General features: G+C 55.0%; 2 protein-coding genes across 3 annotated transcripts; both read right to left on the reverse strand.

Moving 5' to 3' along the window:
• Positions 1 to 419: 419 nt before the first annotated feature.
• Positions 420 to 9,736, reverse strand: TMEM11 (transmembrane protein 11). 2 transcript variants are annotated; one of them, XM_005220335.5, is made up of 2 exons: positions 9,144 to 9,736; positions 420 to 1,231 (listed from the first exon to the last, which is right to left on the reverse strand). In XM_005220335.5, coding segments are annotated over exons 1-2 (519 nt in total). In that variant the 5' UTR covers positions 9,146 to 9,736; the 3' UTR covers positions 420 to 714. The 2 variants fall into 2 exon arrangements, with proteins under 2 accessions (XP_005220392.1, NP_001091467.1); NM_001097998.2 differs by having other exon boundaries at positions 9,651 to 9,721.
• Positions 9,737 to 15,348: 5,612 nt separating this feature from the next.
• On the reverse strand, positions 15,349 to 22,838 carry NATD1 (N-acetyltransferase domain containing 1). The gene is made up of 3 exons (NM_001435092.1): positions 22,620 to 22,838; positions 18,724 to 18,842; positions 15,349 to 17,823 (listed from the first exon to the last, which is right to left on the reverse strand). The coding sequence occupies exons 1-3, from the start codon at positions 22,723 to 22,725 to the stop codon at positions 17,707 to 17,709; spliced, it is 342 nt and encodes a 113-aa protein (NP_001422021.1). The 5' UTR covers positions 22,726 to 22,838; the 3' UTR covers positions 15,349 to 17,706.
• Positions 22,839 to 24,262: the final 1,424 nt, after the last annotated feature.

A 24,262-nucleotide genomic window follows, 5' to 3' on the forward strand; every position in this document is an offset into this window, starting at 1 on the left:
GGACCTGAGCAGAGTCTTGGGCTGGCAGGGCCCCCTCTGGTGGAAGACGAGGGGAGTCTTCCCTCAGCCTGGGGCAGCAGGTTGAATTCAGGGTCCACAGCAGGACAGCCTTGATGCTTAAAAAAAAAACACAGGCGTTAGTTTGTTCTCCTAAATCAGAACCTGGACAAGAGACCCCAGGCCCCAGCTCTCTGGGCAAACTCAGCAGAGACTCAGAGACTGGCAGGCCTGGCCTTGCCCCGCCTCACCCGAGCAGCCCCGGGCAGTGCTCCTTGAACCAAGGCCCAGGTGAGACATGAGGCTCCTCCAGGAGGGGCTGGGCCTGCGGGTGAGAGGCTTATTCTTGCTGCAAGTGGTGCCCACTCCTGCTGCCTGCACGCTCCCACCAGGGCCGTCACGAGAGAGCAGACACCTGGAGCTGAAATTCTCATCATTTTAATGGTCACTAGCCTCTGGCTGGCTCTGGATGGTACAGTTAAATGACACACTTAACGACCCCCAAGCGCGTCCACACCCCCTCCGGAGCCTCGCTTCCATCACATCCTGCTGCCCAGTGGGACTTCCACAGCTGCAGGCCCCTTGGTGGTGGAAATCCACGTCTTAGTGTGACGAGCTGAGAAAACCCTTGGTGCGCTTGTCACCTGTTATTTCTTTAAAATAACAGCCGTGACGCCAGATGCCTCCCCAGCCTGGCCGCCGCGCGGCGCGGCGCGGTCATACCGCGCAGAGCTCGTAGATCTTCTTGACACAGTACACCAGGGCCGCCAGCGCTATCGTGTTGTGCAGTCTCTTTCTGTGCAAGTCGTCCTTCCGGACCAGCACCACCGGGGTGGACGAGGTGAGTGTGTGCAGGGGCAGGCGGGACAGTCTGTAGGCGTCGTACTCCACCTGGTACTTGCAGCAGGGGTCGAACTGCCAGGAGATGCCGTAGAGGGTGCAGCAGGCCAGGCTCAGCACGCCTGCGGGCAGGGAGATGTAGTGGGAGTAATCCAGGGGCAGCGCCAGGGGGGTGAAGAGGCAGGCGGTGCCCGCCAGCACGGTGGTCTTGTGCAGGCAGTTGCCCACGGTGATCCAGCGGGCCGTCTCGTCGCCGATGCGGGTGGGCTCGATCACGATGTACTTGTACTGGGCTTCCAGGGCCTGCTCCAGCTCATACTCAAACTGGTCTTGGGCGTTCTCCCCGTTGTAGATCTCGTGTACAATGTAACAGTCTGTGGCCGACAGGCTCACCCTTAGGAAGGAGAGATGAGGAGAAAAAGGGGACAGTTAAGCACTGGTGGCTGCTCTGTGACCCAGAGATACAGAGGCAAGCCTCCCACCACCCCGCACATACCCAAAGGCCACTGGGAACAGGGCTCAGCTTCCCAGTCAGCGACCGTGCACATCGGGACCAGGGAAGGCGTGTGGAGTGAGGTAACCCCAGAATCTCCATGGTCAGTGTTTCCTTTGAAGCGGGAAACAGTTGTGTGTTCAGGGCAGCAGAGGCCGACTGTCAGGCAGAGCTCTGGGAGGATGGAGGGGCGATGGGGAGCTGACCGCTGGTGCCCTTCTGGTCATGCTCCCCGGGGATGTGGTGGGAAAAGCTACCCAAGCAAACAAGTGCGCACACTCAGGAGGCAGAGCTTCCTTCCAGGTGGATGGACAGTGGGCCTGATGCTCTCCTGAGGCTGCAGGGGGAGGGTGAGGAGGCGCCACCAGGCTCCGGGAGTTAGGCAGGGGGGCTCTGTATCCTGGAATAGTTAACTGTAACTAAGCTGGGCTCGGGGAAGCCCCTCAATGAAGTCACAGGCCCCCATGAAACTGTGTGTGTGGGAAACAGCCGTCCCCTGGGGATGGGACACTCCCAGGCACTGGCTACAGGGTCCAGTTAGCAGGGCAGCCTTTCTAGGTAGTTAATGAGCTGAACCACCAACATCAATGAACCTGGAAGAGACGGTCTTCCTCTGGGGCGTTGCTGGAGTCTCCCCATTTGGTTTTTTAACTCAGAAAGGAGACAGGCTCCAGGTGGGACTCAGTTCCTTAGCAGACAAGCAAACCTATGAGGCATGACCTCAGTCTCAGAGGAGCCATCCTGGCCTGGGATCTCCTTTGTGCTCTCAAGTTCATAATTGAGCCAGTCAGCCAGGCAGCGGGAGAGGAGCTCGTGGAGGGCGGGGCGGGGTCTGTACACCCTGGTGACCCACAGAGGGGGTTCTGGGGGTAAGGCCTTGCTGTCGGAATCCAAGTGGAGCTTTCTGGCCACTGAGTCCCTCTGCAGCACTGAGAGCCAGACGCAGGGACAAGGTCGGGATTACAGAGCATTCTTGCCCAAACCCTGATCTACCTGAGTGCAGTGCTCTGCTTGCCTGGCAGACTGTGGCCACCCCAAGCGCAGTGACAAGACAGGCCCAACAGGAAAGCATCAGGTGAACAGATTGTTCCATCTCGGGGGCATGTCAGTGGGCAGGCCCCGCCCTCACCTGATTGCTCACCCAGCCCTTCCCAGCTCCCTGGCCTTCACCTCTGGCTGAGCTAGCACCCACCCTGGAGGAAGGCTTCCCTGGCTCCTCCCACAGACATGATGGGCAAGGCCATCCCCACTGACTGGTGCGTGTGCCACAGGTCCCTCCAGGCTCCTGGCTCAGCCCAGACAGGACAGAGAGCAACAGTCAGTGGACAGGGGCAGTCAGGACGGCCCGGTTGAGGGGGTGTGGACCAGGCGATCACCCGCTGTGGCCGCCTGGAGCCCCCAGGTCTTCCTGTGGACTCCTGTCCATCATCACGAACCAACCCTCCCAGGGGCCCTCTCACACAGCAGGCTGGGAGCCAGCCCCGCAGGCATGCCATCCTGGGCTCACCACTACTTCTGCTTCAGAAGTCAAACCTCTTTACCCTCAGGAGAGGACAGACTGCAACACCCAGAGAAACAGGTCCAGTGCAGGGATGGGGACAAGTACAAGATCCACACAGACCTACAAGAGCCGCTCACTCAGAGGACCCACCCCGTGCTCAGCACCCACACCCTCAGCTGGGGTGCCCTCCACCCTGCCTAGACCCCCAGATCCAGCTAGTCCCCCAGCTGACAGAGACTACTGCTTCAGAAGCCAGGGGCCATGGCCACCAAGCCTGGTTACCCCAGTGCCCACTGCAGGCAGCCTGCTGTGTTTCTGGGTCAAAAGTAACCCAACTAAGGAAAGAACACACTTAGAGGGTTACCTTGAATCATCTCAGCATCACCAGCCAACTTGAACCCTGTACACAAAGGCAAATTAAAAACGACAACAATAGCTAACTGGGATCCTTTGAGCCTTACTAAGGGACTATATTTTTTCATTTTGTTGAAGGTGAGAAATGAAAAGTAAGAGAACACAGTAAAAGGAGTCCATATTAAAAAACAAATCTGAGAGCAGGCTGATAATGGAAAAGCCCTCAAAGTAAAGTGAAAAAGTCAAGCATAGAACAGTGTTTGCAGCTGGCCATCTTCAGTGCGTTTCTGTAAGAGTTAAACGCTGCTTCTACACGCACAGAATGCTTCTGAGCAGATGCAAGACCTGAGACTTAGCAGGAGAGCGGCTCCAGGAAGAAAAGGAGCCAATTTTACTACATGATTGGGAACCCTCTGAATCCAGTAGGTTTTGTGGAACTAATGGGATTGGCCAGTGCACAGCATGGCCTGCCAGGCGCCTGCTGCTGCGGGGTCAGGGGCTGATTATCTTGCTTCCAGCCAGTTGGTCTCCCCTCTCCTCATCTGAATCAGCCCCAGCAGCACCCAGGAAACAGTCATCAAAGGCATCCTGGGGCCCCCACGAAGAACCCATAGGACAGACCCCACACCATCACAAAGCCAGTTTCAAAGGAACCTGGGATTACAGGAACCTCAGGATGGAACCCCCAAAGTCTGGAGACTACTCCCAAAGTCAGGGTTGCACAACAATGTTCAAAGCAGTACTGTCTGGTGAGAGCAGAAGACCCCTTACAAGAGCAGAGAAAGAGACACACACACAATCAGAAGCACACAGAGCCAAGTAAGTGTCTTACACACACACACACACACACACACACACACACACACACACGTCGTCATGGAGATGATGGAGGGTTTAGGAGTGAGGTGGTTGCTGTCTGCAGGGAGGGACGTGTGGCCAGGGAAATGCTAGCACTTGGTTTATTGATCTTTTCTAAATTATGGTAAAATACATTAACAGGAAATTTAGTCTCTTAACCAGTTTAAGTATATAGTTCAGTAAGGTTAAGTACACTCACACTGTTGGGCAACCAATCTCCAGAACTTTTTTGTCCTGCAAAACTAAAACTCTGTCCCCATTAAACCACAACTCCCACACTGCCCTTCTGCTGTCTCTCCATGAATCTGACTGCTCCAGGGCCTCGTATAGGTGGAACCACGTGATACTTCTTTTAGCAGCTGGCTTATTCCACTTGGCATAATATCCTTGTGGCTCATCCACATCGCAGCATGTGTCAGGATTTCCTTCATTTTCCCTTGTATGTAGAGACCGCATTCTGTTACCGACCCACGGTTGACCACATTCTGTTTCCGATCCATGGTTGACGGGTAGGTTTCACCTTCTAGCTGCCGTGAACATAGGTGTAAAAATATGTCTGAGTCCCTGCTTTTAATTACTGTGGATATATACTTAGAAATGGAATTGCTGGATCATATGGTAGCTCTATTTTTAATTTTCTGAGAAACTTCCACACTGCCATAGTGGCCGCACCAATTTACACTCCCATCAACAGTGCACAAGAGTTCTCTTTTCTCTGCATCCCTGCCAACACTTTTGTTTTCCGTGTTTTTCAATAATAGCCCTACAGTGGGTGTGAGGTGGCATCTCATGGTAGTTCTGATTTGTGCTTCCTACATAACAGCTTTTACTGAAATAGTTCACCAACTTCCACCGCACAAGTCAGTGGCTCGACTGACTTAACTTAAGTGTCACTGAGTTAACACACAATCAGTTTTAGAGCCTCTTCCTCATCTGAGAGAGTAACCCCACTGCTCCCCATCCCCCACGACCCCCTTTCCTGGCAATCACCAGCCGACTTCCCAACTCCATACCTGCCTCTTCTGGGCGTTTGGTAGGAAGGCATCGCAGGGCACATGTGCTGGGGCTGCTTTCTTCCTTCAGCCTCATGCCTCCAGGGCCCCACAAGTTTGTAACTTTTCACATGTTAGAGAGGTACTTTTGATGGATTTAACATACAATTTTTATAACTCCAAGACAAGATACCTGCTGGAAAGCATTAAAGATGATGTATGAGAAAGGCCAATCATGGCCTTTCTTTGGATGGTGGCCCAACAGGTATTTTTTTTAATTTTATTTTTCTTCATAGTTTTCTGTACTTTCAAAAACAAAAAATAAATACACGTTTCTTTTATAATGATAAAGTTTTATATAGTTTTTCTTAAACCAGTAGCTTTGTATCTCTTGGGGTAGAGGAGACCAGATAGGCCGAGGCCTCCAGCTGAGGGGAAGGAACCCCTCCTGCTCCAGCAACTTCCTGGGCCCCACAAAGAGGCCTCCACTCCCGGGGCCAAGGTGGTCTCACAGTCTTGTGGTCTGTGTCCCTGTTCCACTAAAGTGGCCACTGGCCCTGAAACCCATCTTTTCTGGTCATGCTAGAGCCAGGTGAACTGAACCAGGACAGGGAACTGCATTAGGGACCTTTTCTGGAGTGACCCTGGGCTCCTGTACTCAGCTCAAACACAGAAGAAGGTGACGCAAAGCTCCTTGAGGGCTGTGACTATCTTCATCACAGTCACCCTCTGCCCCTGCCCCGGGCCTCAAAGTGCCAGGTTCCCAACAGACTTAGGGAAAGTACTTTGGAAGGGAGTGACGAGGGCTTCCTGGGTGGTCCAGTGATTAGGAATCTACCTCTTAATGCAAGGTCCTGGTCTGGGAGGATCCCACATGTGTGGGGCAACTAAGCTGGTGCACCAACTACTGAGCCTGCGCTGGAACCTGTGCTCCCCAGCAAGAGATGCCACCACAGTGAGAAGACCACGAGAAGCAACTAGAGAAAGCCAGCGTGCAGCAACGAAGACCCAGCACAGCAAAAAAAAAGAGTGACAAGGGGAGAAAATTACAGTAATTAGCGCATCTGTGGCTGAAAAACTTAAATTATTGTAAAAATTAAACTAATATATTGTTAAAAACTATTAACGAAGTTGCTTCCCACCCAGGAAGTATGGGGTCATGTGACCACACCAGGCAGTGGCCTTCACCAACCCTCCCCTCCCCCACCTCCCTGGGGTCTAGGAAAACCCACTTTTGGCAAACCCCAAATCACTTCCTCAGGAGCCAAGGAAATCAGTAAAATCCTATGCTGTGGACTCAAAGGCCAGTTTGGGACTTCCTAGGTGGTTCAGTGGTTAAGTATCCACCTCCCAGTACAGGGCACACAGGTTTAAGTCCTGGTTTGGGAAGATCCCACATATGCGTTGCTGATGGGAATGTTGGAGCAGCCACTGTGGCAAATGTGTGGAAGTTCCTCAAAAAATAGAGCTACCATATGATCCAGCAATCCTGCTTCTAGGTATAGATGCAAAATAATTAAAAGCAGGACTCAAACTCAAACATACTTTTGCACCCATGTTCACAGCAGAATCAATCACAACAGTTAGAAGCGCCAAGGAAGCCAAGGAAAAGCAGCGACTGAGCCCATGTGCCTCAACTAGAGAGGCAGGCCACATAACTCAAGGAAGGAGTCTGTATTCCACAACCAAGACCTGATGCGGTCAAAAATAAACACTAAAAAAAAAGGCGGGGGGAGGGCTTCTCTGGTAGTCCAGTGGTCAAGACTTCGCCTTCCAATGCAGGCAATCTGGGTTTGATCCCTGGTAGGGGAACTAAGATCCCACATGCCTCATAGCCAAGAAAACAAAACAAAACATAAAACAGAAGCAATTTTGTAATAAATTCAATAAAGACTTTAAAATGGTCCAGACCAACAGCTTCTACTGGAAGCCTAGGGATTCTCTTAAAAAAAAATAAAAAAAATTAACACAACATTGTAAATCAACTATACTTCAATAAAACAAACTTTTAAAACATGCAAGCGGCTCTCATTCTTTTCTTCCATCCCTCTCTTATCCTGGTCTAGACCATCGCTGACTTTTCTGTTCTCTATCTTCACCATCCAGTATATGAGCCACAAGCCATGGTTGGCTACTGAGCATTTGCAATGTGAGTACTGTGGCTGAGGAGCTGAAGTTTTCACTTTAATTTAGATCTAATTGCTGCAAATGACAAGTGGGCACTGAATTAACACAGCTCTAGACTCAAGAACCAGGTAAAGCAAGAACCCATACACTGTGCCTTCTAAACCGGACAGCCACCAACACACAGATGACAGCAGCAACTCCTGCCAACCGTCGGGCACCAAGCAGGGCCTTCAAGCACAAGGCAGGCTTTGGAGTTTGCAGCCATGGGCAAATCTGGAACGCTTGCCCAAAGCATTGCTCTGCTCCAGCCAATGCCCCAAACCAGACCATGTTTCCTAGAGTGTCAGCATAAACCAGATTCCAACGAAGGGTGTGAGACAACTTGGGAAAGTGGTCTTACAGTGTAGAGCTGAAATCTGAGTCAGCACGAATGTGACATGGAACGAAGTCATTTAAGAGCGCCATGAACAGCCTACTGTAGCCACAGAGCCTCCAGTCTGCCTGGGCTTCAGTCTATGCTGTGGGCAGTTAATCCGCCTGCCCCACCCCAAAGTCCTCCCACCCACTGAGCAGGAATGGAGGTGTGCCTGGGCGGGTTAGGTTTCCACCCCTGCTCAGCATGCAGCTCAGGGAAACCAGGCCCAGGCAAACGCTCCTCCAGCAGAGCAAACACAGGGGTCCCACAGCCACACCACGTTATCTAGGAGGAGGGCAGATGGTGCCACCCAAACCACAAAACTAGACGCCCCATTCTTGGCTGACACACAACATATGCACGTACAAGCAGAGCCTGCTTGTTCAGGCCGAAGGGTGTAGTGGAAACACTTAAGGAGACCAGGCATGTAACTGCGATGAGTCAAGCTGTCAGGTAGGAATGATGAGCACCTGCTCTGACCAAAGAGAGCCAATGAGAGCTTTCCAAGGGGACTTTAATGTAAAGTCTTTCCATTTACAAGCACTGATAACTTAAATTCTCTTAAAAACTGAGGGTCAGAGTCAAGGACTAGATTCAGCCTTTGGGATCCTGGTTTGCAAACTCAATTTTGAATTAACACTTGTCTTAAACGAAAGAGAACGCCCCCCTCCCCCCATTTAATTTCTTAGATCAGTAAAGGCTTCTGTTTTGCTGGCACGGCCCTGTATGAAGTCTGGGTCTCCCCATTTGGCCCTTTCTGTTGTTTCTATCCAGTAAGGTGATCACCTCCTTAACTTTTTATGGTACGATCTAAGAAATGCCAGGTGGGAGTTGGAAATACAAAAGTACGTCCTGGCCACTTACTGCTGCTTCTTCAAGGAAGAGGAATTGCAGAAAAGACAAGGCTGGATAACTCTGGGCTCAAGAATAAAATGCAAGCTAGAGGGTTCTATCAACACAACTAACCTCAGCTGGTAAAGAATCTGCCTGCAATGCAGGAGACCCGGGTTCGATCCCTAGATCGGGGAAGGAAATGGCAACCTACTCCAGTATTCTTGCCTGGAAATAATCCCATGGACAAAGGAGCCTGGCAGGCTACAGTCCATGGGGTCTCAACAGTGGGACACGACTTAGCGAACTAAACCACAACCAAACAGAAGGCGACCGCAAAGAGTTAGGTGGTGCAAACGATCAAAGAAAAAGAATAACGCAGAGTAGTTGGGAGAAAAGGCGCGGGGTGGGGGGGTGGGAAATACAACTTTTCTGTTTAACAGTCCTCACTGGGGGAAAAAACAAAACACCACGGAGATCCTGCCGATTTCCGCCGCACCAGCCCACTAGTTACAGAAGGGTCAGGACAGTACAAAGCGTGTGACTCTACCAGTACCTCTCCTTTCCCAAACTTCTGGTGCCTCAACAGCTTCTACTAAGCTGAAACTGTTTTCCAGAAGCAAAAACTGTAAATTCAACACGAAACGAGAACTACTCCAATCTCATCTAAAAATGAATCCTTTACATCCAGATCCACCTCGGAAGAATCAAGCCCCCGGTTTCCTACTCACGCACATTTGTTAGGGAAGGTCACTGCAAAGGACTTCCACAGCAGGGGCGCTCACGGAGACGCCTCCAAAGTCCCAAGGATCACCCCTGGGGGAAAGCGGTCAGCTCCCCGCCGAGAGTAACAGCGCGGAAAGCTGAGGCCCCTCGGTACCCGTGCGGTCCGTCCCGTCCGGCCCGCACCGGCTCCCTGAGGAAGCTTCCCCTTCTCCGTCCCGAGAACCACTCCTCGCTGCAACTTGGAGAAGACCACGCGCGCGGCCAGGCGGGCGGGGGCTCCAGCGCCGCTCGGCTCGCTGCATACAGGCGGGTCCCGCCGCGGCCCGGCAATGCCCAGCCAGCCATCACCCCTCCCCGAGCCGCCCGCTGAGACCGCGTCGACCGGAACTGAGACCCCGCGCGCCAGTGGGCGGACCGGGGCGAACCCCGGGGCGGAGGCGGGGACTGCGCTGCAGTCCAAAGAGCCCCGCCGGTTTCCCGCCCTAAACCGCTCGCGGGGAGCAGCCCGGGCCTCACCTCTCTCGAGCGCCGCCACCGCCGCTGCCCGGGCCGAGACGCCTCCTTCCCCACGCGGCCATCTTGGAGACTCTCCGCTCGCGAACGCCTCGCGCCGGGCGGCCTCGCGACACCGCACGGGCGGGAGGGAGATGTAGTCCAGCTGCCTTCCCGGACGGCGCTCAAGGCGGGGGCCCGGCCCCGCGAGACTACAAAGTCCACAATGCACAGCGCTCCGGAAAGCCCGCCCCGCGGCCGCCTGGGAACGCGGGCTCAGACTGGCGGCGCTGAGGGTCCACTTCCGGACTAGACTTCGCCAGGCCGCCTGTGCTTCGAGATCTTCGACCGCTGAGGTCACCGAAGGGCCACTGCCAGTCACCCCCCAAATACTCGGGAGGCAAAAGAGACGAGGTCCCCGCCGCCGCGGAGTCCCTGCTGCCAGACTGTTGGCCGAGTGGGTCTGGAAGCGGAGAAGGGGGGGGAACGTAAAGCGCGATGGCTGCAGAGATGGCCGCGCGCATGTCCTAGCCGCGTCCGGCCGCGGTAGCGAGGACACAGCCCCACTCTAGGGCGTCTTCGAAGGCGGTTGCTGGCTCCTCACTCCCACGGCGGGAGCCCTGCCTGGACGCTGCCGAGTTGGGAGTGCAGACGGAGCCCAGTGACTCCTGCCCGCTGTCCCTTCCGAGTGGGGGCTGATCTGGGGGCCCCTCGCAGCTCTGGAACGTATAGTCCCTTCTCTTGCTTCCGACCGACAGCCTTGGTAGACATATTAATTAGACCTATGAGAGTTTGAGCAACTCTCCTGTCGAAATTTGCTACGAGTTCAGAGACGGGAGAAGCACGGCGCTTGCTCTCAGGCTTCGGGGCTGGTGGAACTTGCTGAGCCAGGGCCGGAGGGCTCTTTGGTGTAGGTGCAGCTCCTGTCGTTGAGGATTCCCCAGGATTTCCTTCCGGTTCACAATCTACAATAGTCTTAAATGTCAAATCCTCTTACAAGCTCTCAGTACCTACAAGATGCAACTCAGGCTCCTTAGCGCAACCCAGAAGCCCGGCCGAAATACAGAGATCGCACCCCACTCCAGCTTCAGCTACCTCCCTTTCCTGCCTAAAGCTGGCCAGGTTAGCAGATACAGAGAGTGCGAGTTCAACCACAGACGGTCCGTGCTGTGCCTAAAATGCCTTTCTCTCCCCACCAACCGCCCCTCAGCAGTACCCGCTCTTCAGTTGGGTCACAGCTCCACCTCCAGATGCCAGCACTACTAGAGACAGATGAACGATGACCACATTGTCTTGTGGTTAGTCTGTTTTCTCTAGTTTGCTGATTCAGAGGGTTTCCTGGGGTTCTAGAACAGCTGGGTTTTAAGTGTGGATCTCCATCTGGGACTGCGTATTTAACCGCTGTTTCTTTGCCTCCTGGTCTGTAACCTTGGAGTGATACTAGCTAGCACCTCTCCTAAGACCAATATGAGTATTACATAAGGTGACACCTGAGGAACTCAGCACACAAGTAACAATCAACTGACTTAAGTCAGGACAAGCCCTGTTCTAAAAAACTGAGTGACTTTTATCTTCACATCAGCCCGATGAAAGTGATACTGTTATTATCAACATTCTCATTTTGCAAATGAGAAAAACCTACCTGATTCACTCTCTGACCTCATGTGCCAGGATTTGAGCCCAAGCTGTCTGGTTGCCGAGATTTTGCTCCTTATGGTACCGCTCGGGAAGAATCAGGCTGGGGTCTAGTGCACAGAGGAAAGTGCTCAGAAGCTGTGGACCTGGGATCCTCTCCCTGCACTTGCACTTAACTTCTAACAGGCCATTTGCCTCAGCCTGCTAACTTGAGCAGAGACCCCTCAGAATGTCACCTCTGGTTCACTGCTAACGCACAGATACCCGGAAGCATCACAGTCAGGTTTCCCTCAGTAACAGCTCCCACTGAGGGCACAATCTGAATGGCTGAAGTTGGAATCCCTGTAGGCCCCCAGGGACCACTGACTGGTGGCAAAGAGGTAGCCTACAGGGCAGATGGGTTCTAGCTGGTCTGGCACTCAGAAATCATGTGCCACTTCCCTTACCACCCTTTTCTTCATTCTTTTTTTTTTTCATTCTTCATTTTTTAAAGGATGTATTTCTTTATATATATATAACTGGAAAAGGTAAGTTTTCATTCCAGTCCCAAAGAAATGCCAAAGAACGTTCAAACTACCGCACAAGTGCATTCATCTCACACGCTAGCAAAGTAATGCTCAAAATTCTGCAAGCTAGGCTTCAATAGTACATGAACAGAGAAATTCCATATGTTCAAGCTGGATTTTAAAAAGGCAGAGGAACCACAGATCAAATTGCCAACATCCCTATGATCACAGAAAAAGCAAGAGAATTCCAGAATATCTGCTTAATGGACTACGGCTGAAGCCTTTGTGTGGATCACAACAAACTGGAGAATTCTTTGAGATGGGAATACCAGACCACCTTACCAGCCTCCTGAGAAATCTGTATGCAGGTCAAGAAGCAATAGTTAGAACTGTACATGAAACAGCGGACTGATGGCTGATTCCAAATTGGAAAAGGAGTGCATCAAGGCTATATATTGTCACCTTGCTTATTTAACTTCTATGTAAAGTACATCATGAGAAATGCTGGGCTGGATGAAGCACAAGCTGGAATAAGGATTGCTGGGAGAAATATCAGTAACCTCAGATATGCAGATAATACCACCCTTATGGAAGAAAGTGAAGAGGAACCAAAGAGCCAGTTGATGAAGGTTAAAGAGTAAAAAAACTGGCTTAAAGCTCAACATTCAAAAAATGAAGATCATGGCATCCGGTCCCATCACTTCATGGCAAATAAATGAGGAAACAATGGAAACAGTGAGAGATTTTATTTTCTTGGGCTCCAAAATCACTGCAGATGGTGAGTGAAATTAAAAGATGTTTGCTCTTTGGTGACAAACCTAGACAACGTTTTAAAAAGAAGAGACATTACTTTGCCAACAAAGGTCCGTCTATTCAAAGCTATGGCTTTCCCAGTAGTCATGTATGGATGTGAGAGTTGGACCACAAAGAAGGCTGAGCGCCAAAGAAGTGATGCTTTTGAACTGTGGTGTTGAAGACTTGAGAGTCCCTTAGACTGCAAAGAGATTGAACCAGTCTATCATAAAGGAAATCAGTCCTGAATACTCATTGGAAGGACTGATGCTGAAGCTGAAGCTCCAATACTTTGACCACCCGATGTGACTCATTGGAAAAGACCCTGATGCTGGGAAAGACTGAAGTCAGGAGGAGAAGGGGATGACAGAGGATGAGATGGTTGGATGGCATCACCAACTTGATGGACATAAGATTGAGCAAGCTCCAGGAGATAGTGAAGGACAGGGAAGCCTGGTGTGCTGCAGTTCATGGGGTCGCAGAGTCAGACATGACTGAGCAACTGAATAACAACAACAATATGTACATACATATATATAATTTTGTTTATTTTTGGCTGTGCTGGGTCTTCATTGCTGTGGCGAGTGGCAGCTACTCTCTAGTTGCAGTGCGAGCTTCTCATTGTGATGGCTTCTTGTTGCAGAGCACAGGCTATAGGGCACATGGGCTTAAGTAGTTATGGTTCTTGGGCTCTAGTTGTGGCACATGGACTTCGCTGCTCCACAGCATGTGGGATCTTCCTGGATCAGGGATCGAACCTGTATCTCCTGCATTGGTGGCAGATTCTTTACCAGTGAGCCATTCATTCTTATAGCAAGTAATTACCATGTGCACGCTCAGTGCCAGGTATTCTTAGGCACTAGAGTCACACTAGTAAGACAAACACTTCCTGGTCTGGGACTTCCCTGGTGGTCCAGTGGTTAATACTCTGCAATTCTAATGCAGGGTTTTGATTCCTGGTCAGGGAACTAAGATTCCTCATGCCCTGCAGTTGGTCTCAAGAGTTTCCAGTCCAATGGGATTAACAACTATTTCCAGAGTGATAATAAATTAAGCAGAATGATGTAATAGATGACTTGGAGGTTACAGGTAGTTAGGGGTCTTTTCAAGAGATGGCATTTGCATGGGGCCTGGAGGAGGAGTGTGCAAGGAAGAGCTGGGGACAAAGCGTTGTGACCCAGTAACGTGACTAGGGTGACAGGAGAGATAATGGGTTTGCCTTTGGTTAGTCATTTCCTCTCTGAATATCACCTTTCTCAACTGTAAATGGAGCAGTCAGTGTCTAATTAGGGGAAAAAAACCCACCCTTGGTATTTTAAACAGAATGGATTTAATACAGGGCATTGTTTGTGTGAAGTGTTGGGCAGGCCAACTGAATCACTATCTTGAACACCTGAAACTTATTTAATTGTATAGTAACCATACCTCAGTTTAAAAAAACAAAACTGCTTTCTTTTACCCAGAGACCAAGAGCTGTGTGTGCTGGTCTTTCCTGCCATCTAACTCCGGGCTTGAACCACCCAGGTTCACCTTGCCAGCCAGGCTGCCTTGAGGGGACCCTGCCTCATGCTGTGAGCAAAGAGCCCTCCCCAAGTCCAGATCGCAGCGGGCTTGTGCTGTCTTCTTCCCATCCAAGCCTCAGCACGCAGGCTCCTTGTTTGTATGCCTAGAACCTGTCCCCAGCCTCCTCCACAGCAGGTCCCATCCCACCTGTGCCACAGATAGACACAGTCAGCTGTGGGGATGGCAGCTCTGCAGGCTAGAGGGGCCTCAGGCCCCTGAGCTGCTGCTTGGAGGAAATCCTGCTGACACGTATGTGGGCAGGAAAGTGAGCAGACTCCCAAGAGGTGGCTGCGGGGACACCAGAGGGGGAGGACCAGTCAAGCGGGGGCATGCAGCACCCAACACCCACCCACCCCAGAGCCACCTGGCTGCTGGCTCCTGCCCTCCTTTCTCCCACTGGGACTTCGCTGAGCCTGTCCTGTCCCTGCCCCTCCGTTTCATTCAGGTTCGGGGTAGAAAGTAACATGGGTTTTACTTCTAGACCCCAGGCTGCTGTAGGGCAGTTGCTGGGCATGTCCCTACATATCACCCTGCAAGGGCCCCACCACAGTTCATGGACATGGAGGGGGCGGGGCAGGAACCGGGTATGGGTCCTGTTGGCCTCACCTTTCTGTAGCCTCCTGACCCCCCACCCCCAGCCTCCAGTTCCCAATACCTGGTTTCTCACGGAGCTGCTATGGAAGCCAAGCTGGTCATGACCACAGAGGGCCCCCCAGGGGACCTAGAGGAACATGCTTCACCCTGGAGTCCTCGGGCTCCAGGCTCCATGCAGGCGGCTCTCCATCCTGTGTGTCTTAAGTGCTGCTGGCCCTGGCCTGCCTGAGTACTCTGCCTCCCCCGCTGGACAGAAGCCCGGAGAGGGTTCCTGGGGGGAGAGGGGCAGATGACATGACGTGACATTCTCCTCCTGGCCCCCCTGTCCAGCTGCTCCCAGCGAGGGGAGCCTGGTGCTGGAGGCCTGACCGTGACCTCGGTCAGAGGGGCCCGTGCCTGGGAGGAGGCACAGGCACAGCCAGCAGACCTCCGGATCCTGATGCCACCTGCACCTCTCAGGGCCTCACTTCCCTGCCAGTGAGGATGCATGAGTCCGGACACCTGCCAAGTCTGCCCTTCTCGCTCCTCCCACTCCCAAGGGCTTCCAACCCCGGGAGCCTGGCTGCCCTGGGGGTAGAGCAGAGGCGAGGGAGGCGAGCACCCCTGCCCTTCCAGAAGCAGTCCTAGAGCCACACTGGGTCACACCTTTTATTGAAATGTCATGCACTCCGTCTGGAGACCAGCCCTGGCCCAGACGCCACCTGCAGCAGGTCCTGAGTGGGAAAGGCACATGGGTGGCCGCCTGTCTCAACTGGGTGAGACCTACCAAATGGCCCTGGCAGGAGAGCATGTGACCATGGGGCCATCTGCTGGGGGCCTGATAGGTCTCTGAGCTTTCCCGTTCCCTGCTGGCGGCACACAAACTGGTCCACATGACCTGCCTCCTGAGTGAGGGTTCCCCAAGTTCCCTGGGATGGGTGGGGTGGGAGGGCGAGGCTGAGACGTCACACAGTCGGGCTAGCACCGGCAGTGTCAGGATTGGGAGTGCTGGTGGAGGGGACTGGGCTTCCGGGGTTGGGTCTGCAGCACACCCACCCAATTGGGGGAGTTGGCCGTTGCTGCTGTCAAGGGCCGTAGTGAGAGCAGCGGCATTTTGTAAGGCAGCCTGAGGCAAGGGGGCCCAGGTTGCACCTGCAGAAACGGGATGAGCTGTCCCTGGCCCAGTGCCACAGGGCCCTGGGGACCCTGTACATCCCTGGTTCAAGTCCTAAGTGCTGTGTGTGCCAGCCAGGTAGCCAGTCACCCGCTGGGAGAACACAGGTGCAGGCTGGGGCATGGTGGGCCCCCTTGTGCCACCCCACCCTCCGGTCCCTCCACATGCAACTTGCCCTGGGGTCCCCTGTGCCACTGTTGCAGGACACCCTCCCACGGACAGTGCCTCCTGGAACCAGGTCGCCTCGCCCAGAAGGCCGCAAAGGCATCAGCACCAGCTCTCTGAGCTACTGGAGAGTTTTCATGACGGAGTCTGTGCTTGAACATGGGAGTGTGGATGGGGAGGGGGTGATGCTGGAGAGGGAAATGGCCCACAGCCTGGGCTGCCCAACAGTCCACCCTCATGCCTACTACCTACTCTGTCTTACGCAGCACCAGGAGGGCACATGTGTGGCCTCGGAGGGGCTTCCCCCAAAGCTCTTTGCAAACACAGCCAGGGGCACAGAGGGAAGGGGAGGGTGTCCTGCAACCTCTACGGAATTCCTGGAGGCCAGAGGAGGGCTGGGCGCTGGGAAGGATGTGGGGGCCGAGGGCAGTGACTCAGGGCTGCCAGGCCTTTGGATACACGTAGATGGAGCTGTCCCCACTGCTTGGTGAGACGTATATAGGTGGGAGCACCCTGGAGAGGACTGCCGAGGTCAGACAGGGAGGGGTCACTGGGGCAAGCAGTCCACCCCAGCCAGTGGCCTGGAGGGGCTGTGTCATCCCAGGGGTTCACTGTTAACTCACATCTCAGCCCCAGAGGGACGGGACTCCTGAGCTGCCCTCTGGCCCCACAGGGGAGCAGGCGTGAATTCGGCCCTTGTGGGGAGCAGGACACAGGAGGCTGTACTCTGAGCCTCAACGAGCCCCCAAAAGGAAGTCCCCAAAAAGGCAGGCCCCACAGAACAAAGGTGCTGGGGTGCTCCCCAAGCTGTTCCCAGGAAGGCAGTCTGGGAGGGGCCTCAGACTCCTGATGGGCCATAGCTTGCAGGAAAGGAAGGACGCTCTGACGTGTGGCATTTGCACAGGAAATCCCTCCGAACTGCTTCTTCCTCTGTGGTCTGTGAAGGACAGCTTTCCCACCCCAGCTCAAGGGTCCTCTTTGAGAAAGCTCACCCACAATGAGGGGCAGGGATCCCCAAGACACTCAGATGCAAAGGGGAGGGCGGGCATGGGGGTGGGGTGGAGGGAGAGGACCACTGTCCTGCAGGGCGGGTTGCCAAGGAGACACCAGCCACGCGCATGTGCATGTGCGTATGTAAAGGAGACACCAGCCGTGTGTGTGTGAGCCTGAGCCTGGACTGGCACCCAGCCCATTCCTGGCCCTGTTCATCAGGGAGGGCTCCCGTGGTTGTAGCCATCTCCTGCACCAGGCACACAGTCAAGAGCAGGGGCAGCATGGGGGCCACCTCGCTTGGCCCAATGGCCCTGGAAGTTGGCACACACAGTTCCTTATTGCTCCTCATCTGGGGAGCGGACCCCCTGCTGCCCCTCACAGAGCACGGAGCAGCAGGGGGACCCGGCACGGCCAGAGGGACGCCCCCACCCACACGTTCTGATCTCGACTGCAGGCCCTCACGCCGTCTGCAGAGCGGGAACAGCCGGGCCCCGCTTCGCCATGGCAGCTGGACCATGGCCCATCCTTGGCCAGCCGCCGTCCAGAGCCACAGACGAGTGTCCTTACAAAAATAACTCTGAGTCTGTCCCCCGTGGGGACCAGGATTCCTGAGAGCACACGGAGGCCAGGGCAAAGCCTGGGGGTCCGATAGGCGGGCTTGAGCCCTGTGGAGCCAGGGCTATGGCTGCAGGCGCTCCAGGTACTGCGGTAGAGGGTTCTCCTTGACGAACTTCTGGATGTACCAGCACGTGACATGGGCTCTCAGGTCCTCCTCCACCACAAAGTCCAGAGCGGCCTGGCAGCCAGGCAGAGAGAAGAGCGGTCAGAGCCCCAGTCCCTCACACTCCAGGCTTTCCCTTGGGTCTGCGATGGAGGCAGAGGTGCTGTCACCACTCCTGTTACACCTGGCAAACCCGGACAGACTGATAAACTGCCTGAGGGACATGGCAGGGAAGCGAGGGGGCCAGGGTCAGACCGGCCCCAGGAGAACCCTCTTCTCCACTCATTCTTCACTGGATGCCTCCTCCAGGAAGCCACCCCTGTGGGCTGGATCAGGGCACCTGGGGCTCCCTCTGCTCTCAGCAGAGGTTGCCCAGTGTTCACAGGGATCCCAAGGCCAGCAGTAGGAGCGGTCAGCCTGCAGTTGTCAACCCAGTGGGTCTGGAACCACCTGATCACTCAGCACCCCACACACCTGACCCCCGGTTTCAGCCTGAGACCCTCTGGTGACAGGATTCCAATCTCTTCTCCCATTCTGCGAATGAACTGGGGGCTGCAGGTTAAGCGCCCTCGTGCCCAACAGATTCCCACCCCACTCCTGTTACCCAGGGCTCCTTATTGGTAACAGGATGGCCCCACAGACCAGCACAGAGCTGCTCCTGAAAAGGGGAGAGGGGCAGTGGAGACTGCAGGGCGGGGCCCCGAACAGCTTTTAGGGGACTCATGGCCACCCTCACACTTGGTGCCAGGCTCGGCCCCCCACAGAGTTCACTGGGCACCTACCATCCATGCACACTGGGTCCCAGCAGTGAGCTCCCCACATAAAGCAGGCATCCGGGTCCCTGGGGGCCCGGCCTGGGAGGTGGGGGCGTAGAGGTGAAAGGGGGGTAGGTGGCAGCTGCAGCCCATGGGAGGGCAGGGCCTGGCCATCACTGGGCCTGGTCTCCTCTGAATGGGGTCAGCCTCCATGCCCTACCTTGGCCAGGTGCTTGGCGATGCCGCGCCCGCGGTAGGCGTCAGGGACCTCTGTGTGCTGTAGGTCCACGATCCGCTTGCCCACATACTCATAGAGCAGGACTGCCCGGTCGTGACATCCTGTGGGGAGGCGGTGGGCAGGTGAGGCCCTGAACCAGCAGGGAGGCCTGGGGGAAGGGTCAGGGGTTCGGTGCTGGGCTGCAGTGCTGGGTCTGGAATCACCTCTCCGTGCCTCAGTTCCTCACCCACAAAGCATGGATATAACAGAGCACTCCTCAGGACAGTGTCTGGAGGGTTAGCGTGCTTAGAACAGCGTCCAGAACACACCGAGCCCCATGTGGGCCTTTTCTGCTACCATCAAGCTTAGCATCCCAGGGCTCCCACTGCTCCCCAAGGCCCAGCTTTCTGCACCCCCACTGGAGCACCTGCCCAGTGCTATGGGAGCCCAAGGCCCAATATTGGATGTAGAACAGGACTCAGCAAGTTGCCAACTAGACCAGAGCCTGAACAGACCAGAGAGCTGGACCACCCGCTAGACCCTGGGGAAGGTCAGAAGCAGCAGAACCAGCGTCCGCAGGAAAGTGACCAGGCCCAGGAGGCACAGGCAACTGACCTTCACACCCTCTCAGGCCTGGTGCACCAGTCTGCCCCAGTCCCCTGCTGGAGAAACACTTAGCTGGAGTTCCAGCCTCTCAGCCAGCGTGTCTGTCCATCCAACCACATGCTCACCCACCCTTCTGCCCCCTTGACAAAAGTTCACTGAGCCCATCCGTGGCACTTCTCAGGAGCTGGGGACATGGCCACGAACAAGCCAGGCCAAGGTGCTTGGGGTCCTTCTCGCACGTGTCTCAGACGCCAGTCTGAGCCTTTGGCAGGCCCGTGGGCAGAACTTTCAATATCTTCCTGGAATCTGACCACTGTTCACACATCCACCAGCCCCTGCACCCGCTGTGGAAGCAGAGTCAGACCCCGCCCATCCCCAGCTCAGCAGCCTCCCTGCGGCCCCTCAGGTCCACCTGCCTCAGCCAGCTGCTCCCTCTTCCTGGCACCTCCCCCAGAGTCCCCAGGGCTGGGTCCTCACTATTTGAGGTTAGCCCACGTGTCACCCCAGCATTTCAGGCCCTGGATCTGGGGGTCAGGCAAAAGCCTGAGCACCCATGTCCTCTCATACCCCATGTCAGCAAGACCCGTCCACGCTTCCTTCAGCAAGCACCGAGGAACTGGGCTTTCACCCCATCTGCTCATGCTGCCTGCCCCCAGGCAGCCTGAGGGAGCCCATGACATCTGATCCACCCTCTGCTCAGGACCCTCCCAGGCACCCACCTCACCCAGTCAAGACCAAGTTCTCATAATGCCTTCCACAGCCCCGCATCACCTGCCTCCATGCCTCTTGATGTCCCCTGTCCTGTGGCCTGGCTCCGTTTCTCCCCTCTCTGCTGCTCCCGGTACACACCAGGCACCCCAGGGCCTTTGCACTTGCCGCCACTTCCACAAGGAGCACTCATGCCACCGTAGCTCCCTTCTTGGCCTCCTTCTTGGGTAGCCCTCCTGGACACCTGACTCTAAACAACAGCCCTTGGGACTTCCCTGGTGGTCCAGTGGTTAAGACTCTATGCTTCCACTGCAGGGGGCAGGGTTGGATCCCTGGTTGGGGAACTGAGATTCCACATGCCATGCAGTGTGGCCAAAAAAACAAAAACAAAAAGCACCGGCATTTTCCCAACACCCCAACCTTACTTCTCACAGGTCTTGTTCTTCAGGACAGTCTGTGCTTTATTGTCCACTGACCCTCAGATGGTTGAGCCCCCAGCACTTACAACAATGTGTGGCACATAGTAAGCACTCGAGAAGCACTTGTGGCATGAATCCTAGTTCTTCTACCTCCAAGGTGCAAGACTGCAGGCATGTTGGTAACTCTCCTTGCCTCAGCCTCCTCCTCTGTAAAATGGGCAGAGCAGCCCCTCCACCAACACTGCCAGCAGATAAAATAACTGACTCCAGTGCGAGGGGCATGCCGGGAACCCAAGGACTGAATGCACACAGCTGCTCTTTTCTCCCCAGACCTGGAATGTGCTGGGGACTCACCAGCCTAGCTCTGCCAGGGGATGGGTGGCACACACCTGCGCTAGGAGCCACAGGGCTGCTCCACCTTTCAGCCTCAGTGTCCACCTCTCTCAATGGGCACAGTGAGCTGGCTTCCAGGGCCTGGCTGCAAGTCACCATGGCAGGCCATTCCCCTCCCCAGCTGAGGCAGGGTGGGGGCCTGGGCACAGAGGAGCCCTCGGCCCACCCCTATACACACCCAGACCATTTTGGGCCTGGATGCACAGTCTGGTCTTGCAGACTGGTGAGAAATTGCCCAGGGATCCTGGTCCACTTTAGAGTCAGCCATCTGAGCAGGAGGCGACAGACGGGGCAAGTTTACAAAGGCAGCTGGGCTCATCCAGTCCTGATCCCAGCCAACTCAAGAGGGTGTCCCTAATGGCTGTACTCATTAGGAAAAGAAAGAAGGGACACCCCCAAGGGTCCCCTTTTTCTTCTTTCTCTGAGTGTTGAGGGTCTCCTGAGCACCCACAAGGAAATCAGAGGCCTCTCAGGAGCCTTGAAAAGCCAGGGGGTCTCTTGGAATGCGAGTAGCGGGGGAGCCCTGAGAGTCAAGGCCAGGTGCGCCAGGGTGGGCACCACAACGGAGAAGAGGAAGGAAAAGGTGTTTGAGTTCTGGCCTGCGGGGGCCTCAGCTTACTCTTCTGAACACAGGGTGGTGATGGCCACGTCATGAGAGTGTTGTAACAGACGTGTGTTGGGGCCGGGTTCAAAGACGAACACAGCCAAATGGGGTCTGAGAAGGTCCCAGCCAGACCCTCCAAGCGCAGGTGGGAGGGGTCAGCCCAGACAAGACCCTATTCGAGTTCTGCCCCTCCCCCCACTGCCTGACCTCAGGAAGCCTCGCCCTTCCCTCCTCAGACAAGGGCACAGTGGCCCATACGGGCCCATCCAGCTTGGGCACTACCACAGAAGGCCCAGCTGGGAGGGAGGAAAAAGTTATTAACAGAGAGGTGTGGGATGCAAGGAATTCAACCCTCCATTTCACAATCAGGCGGAGGGGGCGTGGACTAGTAAGCGGTGGAGCTTGACTTCGCTTTGGTTTAAAAAGTAATGCCCAATGATTTCCCTGGTGTTCCAGTGCGATCCCAATGCAAGGCTCCCGGTTGGTCAAGGAACTAGATCCCACAGGCCACAACTAAAAAATCAAAAATGCCGCGACTAAGAGTTCGCATGCTGCAACTAAGATCCTGCCAGCAAAAAAAAAAAGAAAAAATCAGTAATGCCCAGTCCGTGTCCTCCAGCACTGACTACCCGCCGCAGGCGCTGTTCTGAACCTCACTCTTACTGGGGCATCCAGTTCTTCCCACCAGCCAGGAGTTAATCCAACTGTAGAGGCGAGAAACGGGCGCACAGAGATGAGGCAAGTTGGCCAAGCCCCGAAGCCGCCGGGGTCTGAAGGAGACACCGTCCCTCCCCGTCCCCGCCCCGCCCCGCCCCTGACGGGCCGAAGCCCCTCAGTCCGTCAGCCCCCGGTCGGTCTAGCAGGGTCTTCCAGCCCCCTCTGCGCAAAAAAGCGAAGGTTCGCAGGGGCAGCCAGAAGCCACTCAACACCGGGAATGGGGAAATGGCGGGACACCCGCTCCCCGGGACCTCGGCAGGATCCCGGAAAACAGCCGGGCCAAGCAGGTGCGGGTTCCCCCGGGCCGAGGCGGGACCGGAGCCGCCCGGTGCCTGCCTCCGCCGCCCCCGGGCTCGCGCCGCCCCGGGCGCCCGCCCCCACCTGGCCCGCGAGTGCGCCCCCGGCCCCGCGGCGCGCAGACAAAAGGCGGGGGCGGGCGGGCCCGGCGTTACCGTTGAGCCGGACGGTGAACTGGCGGCGCCGACGGTCGTGCTCCACGCGGATGGGGCAGCCCTGCTCCGGCGCGCCCGGCGACGCTGCTGCCGGCGACTGCGCCATGGGCGCTCGGACCCGGGCCAGGGGCGCGCGGCGGGCTCGGTGGGCGGCGCGCGGAGCCGCACTGGGGTCGACCGCAGGCGGCGGCGCGGAAATTGACACTCGGCGGCGGCCGCAGCAACAAAAAGGGGGGAGCAGGAAATCAGCTGTGCGGTCACGTGCGGCGCGCGACCAGTGGGCGCGCAGCCGCTCTGTTTTGATACATTCCGTTCGCCTCTTAAAGGCGCAGCGTCGCGCACAGCTCCGTGCCAGGGCCCTTGGGCTTCTGGCCCCGACCCGCAGGAGACTCTGGGGCACCCCCACGGACCCTGTCTCAAACACACGTTTCGACCTGTAGGGCAGTTCTAACCGTCCCCTCGCAGCCACCACTTACTCAGCGCTTGCTGTGTGCCTGCGCGCAGCAAAGCCCCGGAAGCTGCAGGAAGCGCTCATGAAGCCGGGAAATAGGTGCGCTTGACCCAGGCGCCTGGGGGCGACTTGCGAGGGTCACACACCGCTGGAACGATTGTCCCGAGAAGCCTGGCTTGGGATCTGGTGCAATGCCACCTCTAACTCCAGAAACAAATGCGGGAAGCGCCTTGGAGATTCCTGGACCCACTCACTGGGAGGGGGGAAATTGAGTCCCAAGAGGGCCAGGGACTTGAGGACACACAGGACTCTGGGTGGGTGAGTGGGGAACAGACTACATTTTTGAAACGGGACGGGACAACACCTCCCCCCCACCCCCGCACCAACTGCTCGGACCCACCGAGTCACGTGACTACAGGTTTTATTAGTTTGCTGGTGAAGGCGTGAGTATGACGTAATTCCCACGTGACCACCGCCCAATGTAAGATGCCCATCATTTGTGTTTCCCCCTCCAGCCATTGCCCCACCCCGTGACTAATTTGCTTTTCCTAAAACTTCATATAAACAATATCATATAGTATGCCCTTTCAGAATTCAGTGTTGTTTTTTTTTTATAAAACATTTTGTGTGAGATTAATCCACGTTGTTGAGTGTATCTTTTTCATGACCGAGTAGTAGTCCACCGGATGCATATTCCACAATGTATTTATCTGCCTACTGTTGATGGGCGTTTGGGTTGATTTTGGATTTTGACTGTTATGATTACACATGCGGTGACCATTCTTGAACATGGCACTTTTCAAAGGTGGCTGAGTCTTAGGACCATGAGTTTTATGAGGACTAGCCAGACCTTTTCCAAAGTGGCTACCTCATTTTACACTCCTGCCAACAATTCTGAGTATTCCTTTGGTGTCACCAGTCTCTAGTTCTAGCCGTTCTGGTGCACATGATGTGGTGGCTCACAGGCATCAGTATACCTTTCCCTGATGACCCGTGATGCTGAACCTTCTTCATCTACTTCTTGGCCCTTTTTGGTATCTATTTTTGTGGGTATTTTTTTTTAAATTGGAGTTCTTTTTGTCTAGTTATGAGTCTTTTGTCAGATATATTTATTGAGAATATCCTATCCTAGCAGACATTTTTTTGTTTTAAAGAAAAACATGTGTATTATATCACAGAGTTTGGAAACAAA

Source organism: Bos taurus, chromosome 19, assembly GCF_002263795.3.
Source record: "Bos taurus isolate L1 Dominette 01449 registration number 42190680 breed Hereford chromosome 19, ARS-UCD2.0, whole genome shotgun sequence".
Taxonomy (NCBI): Eukaryota; Metazoa; Chordata; class Mammalia; order Artiodactyla; family Bovidae; genus Bos; species Bos taurus.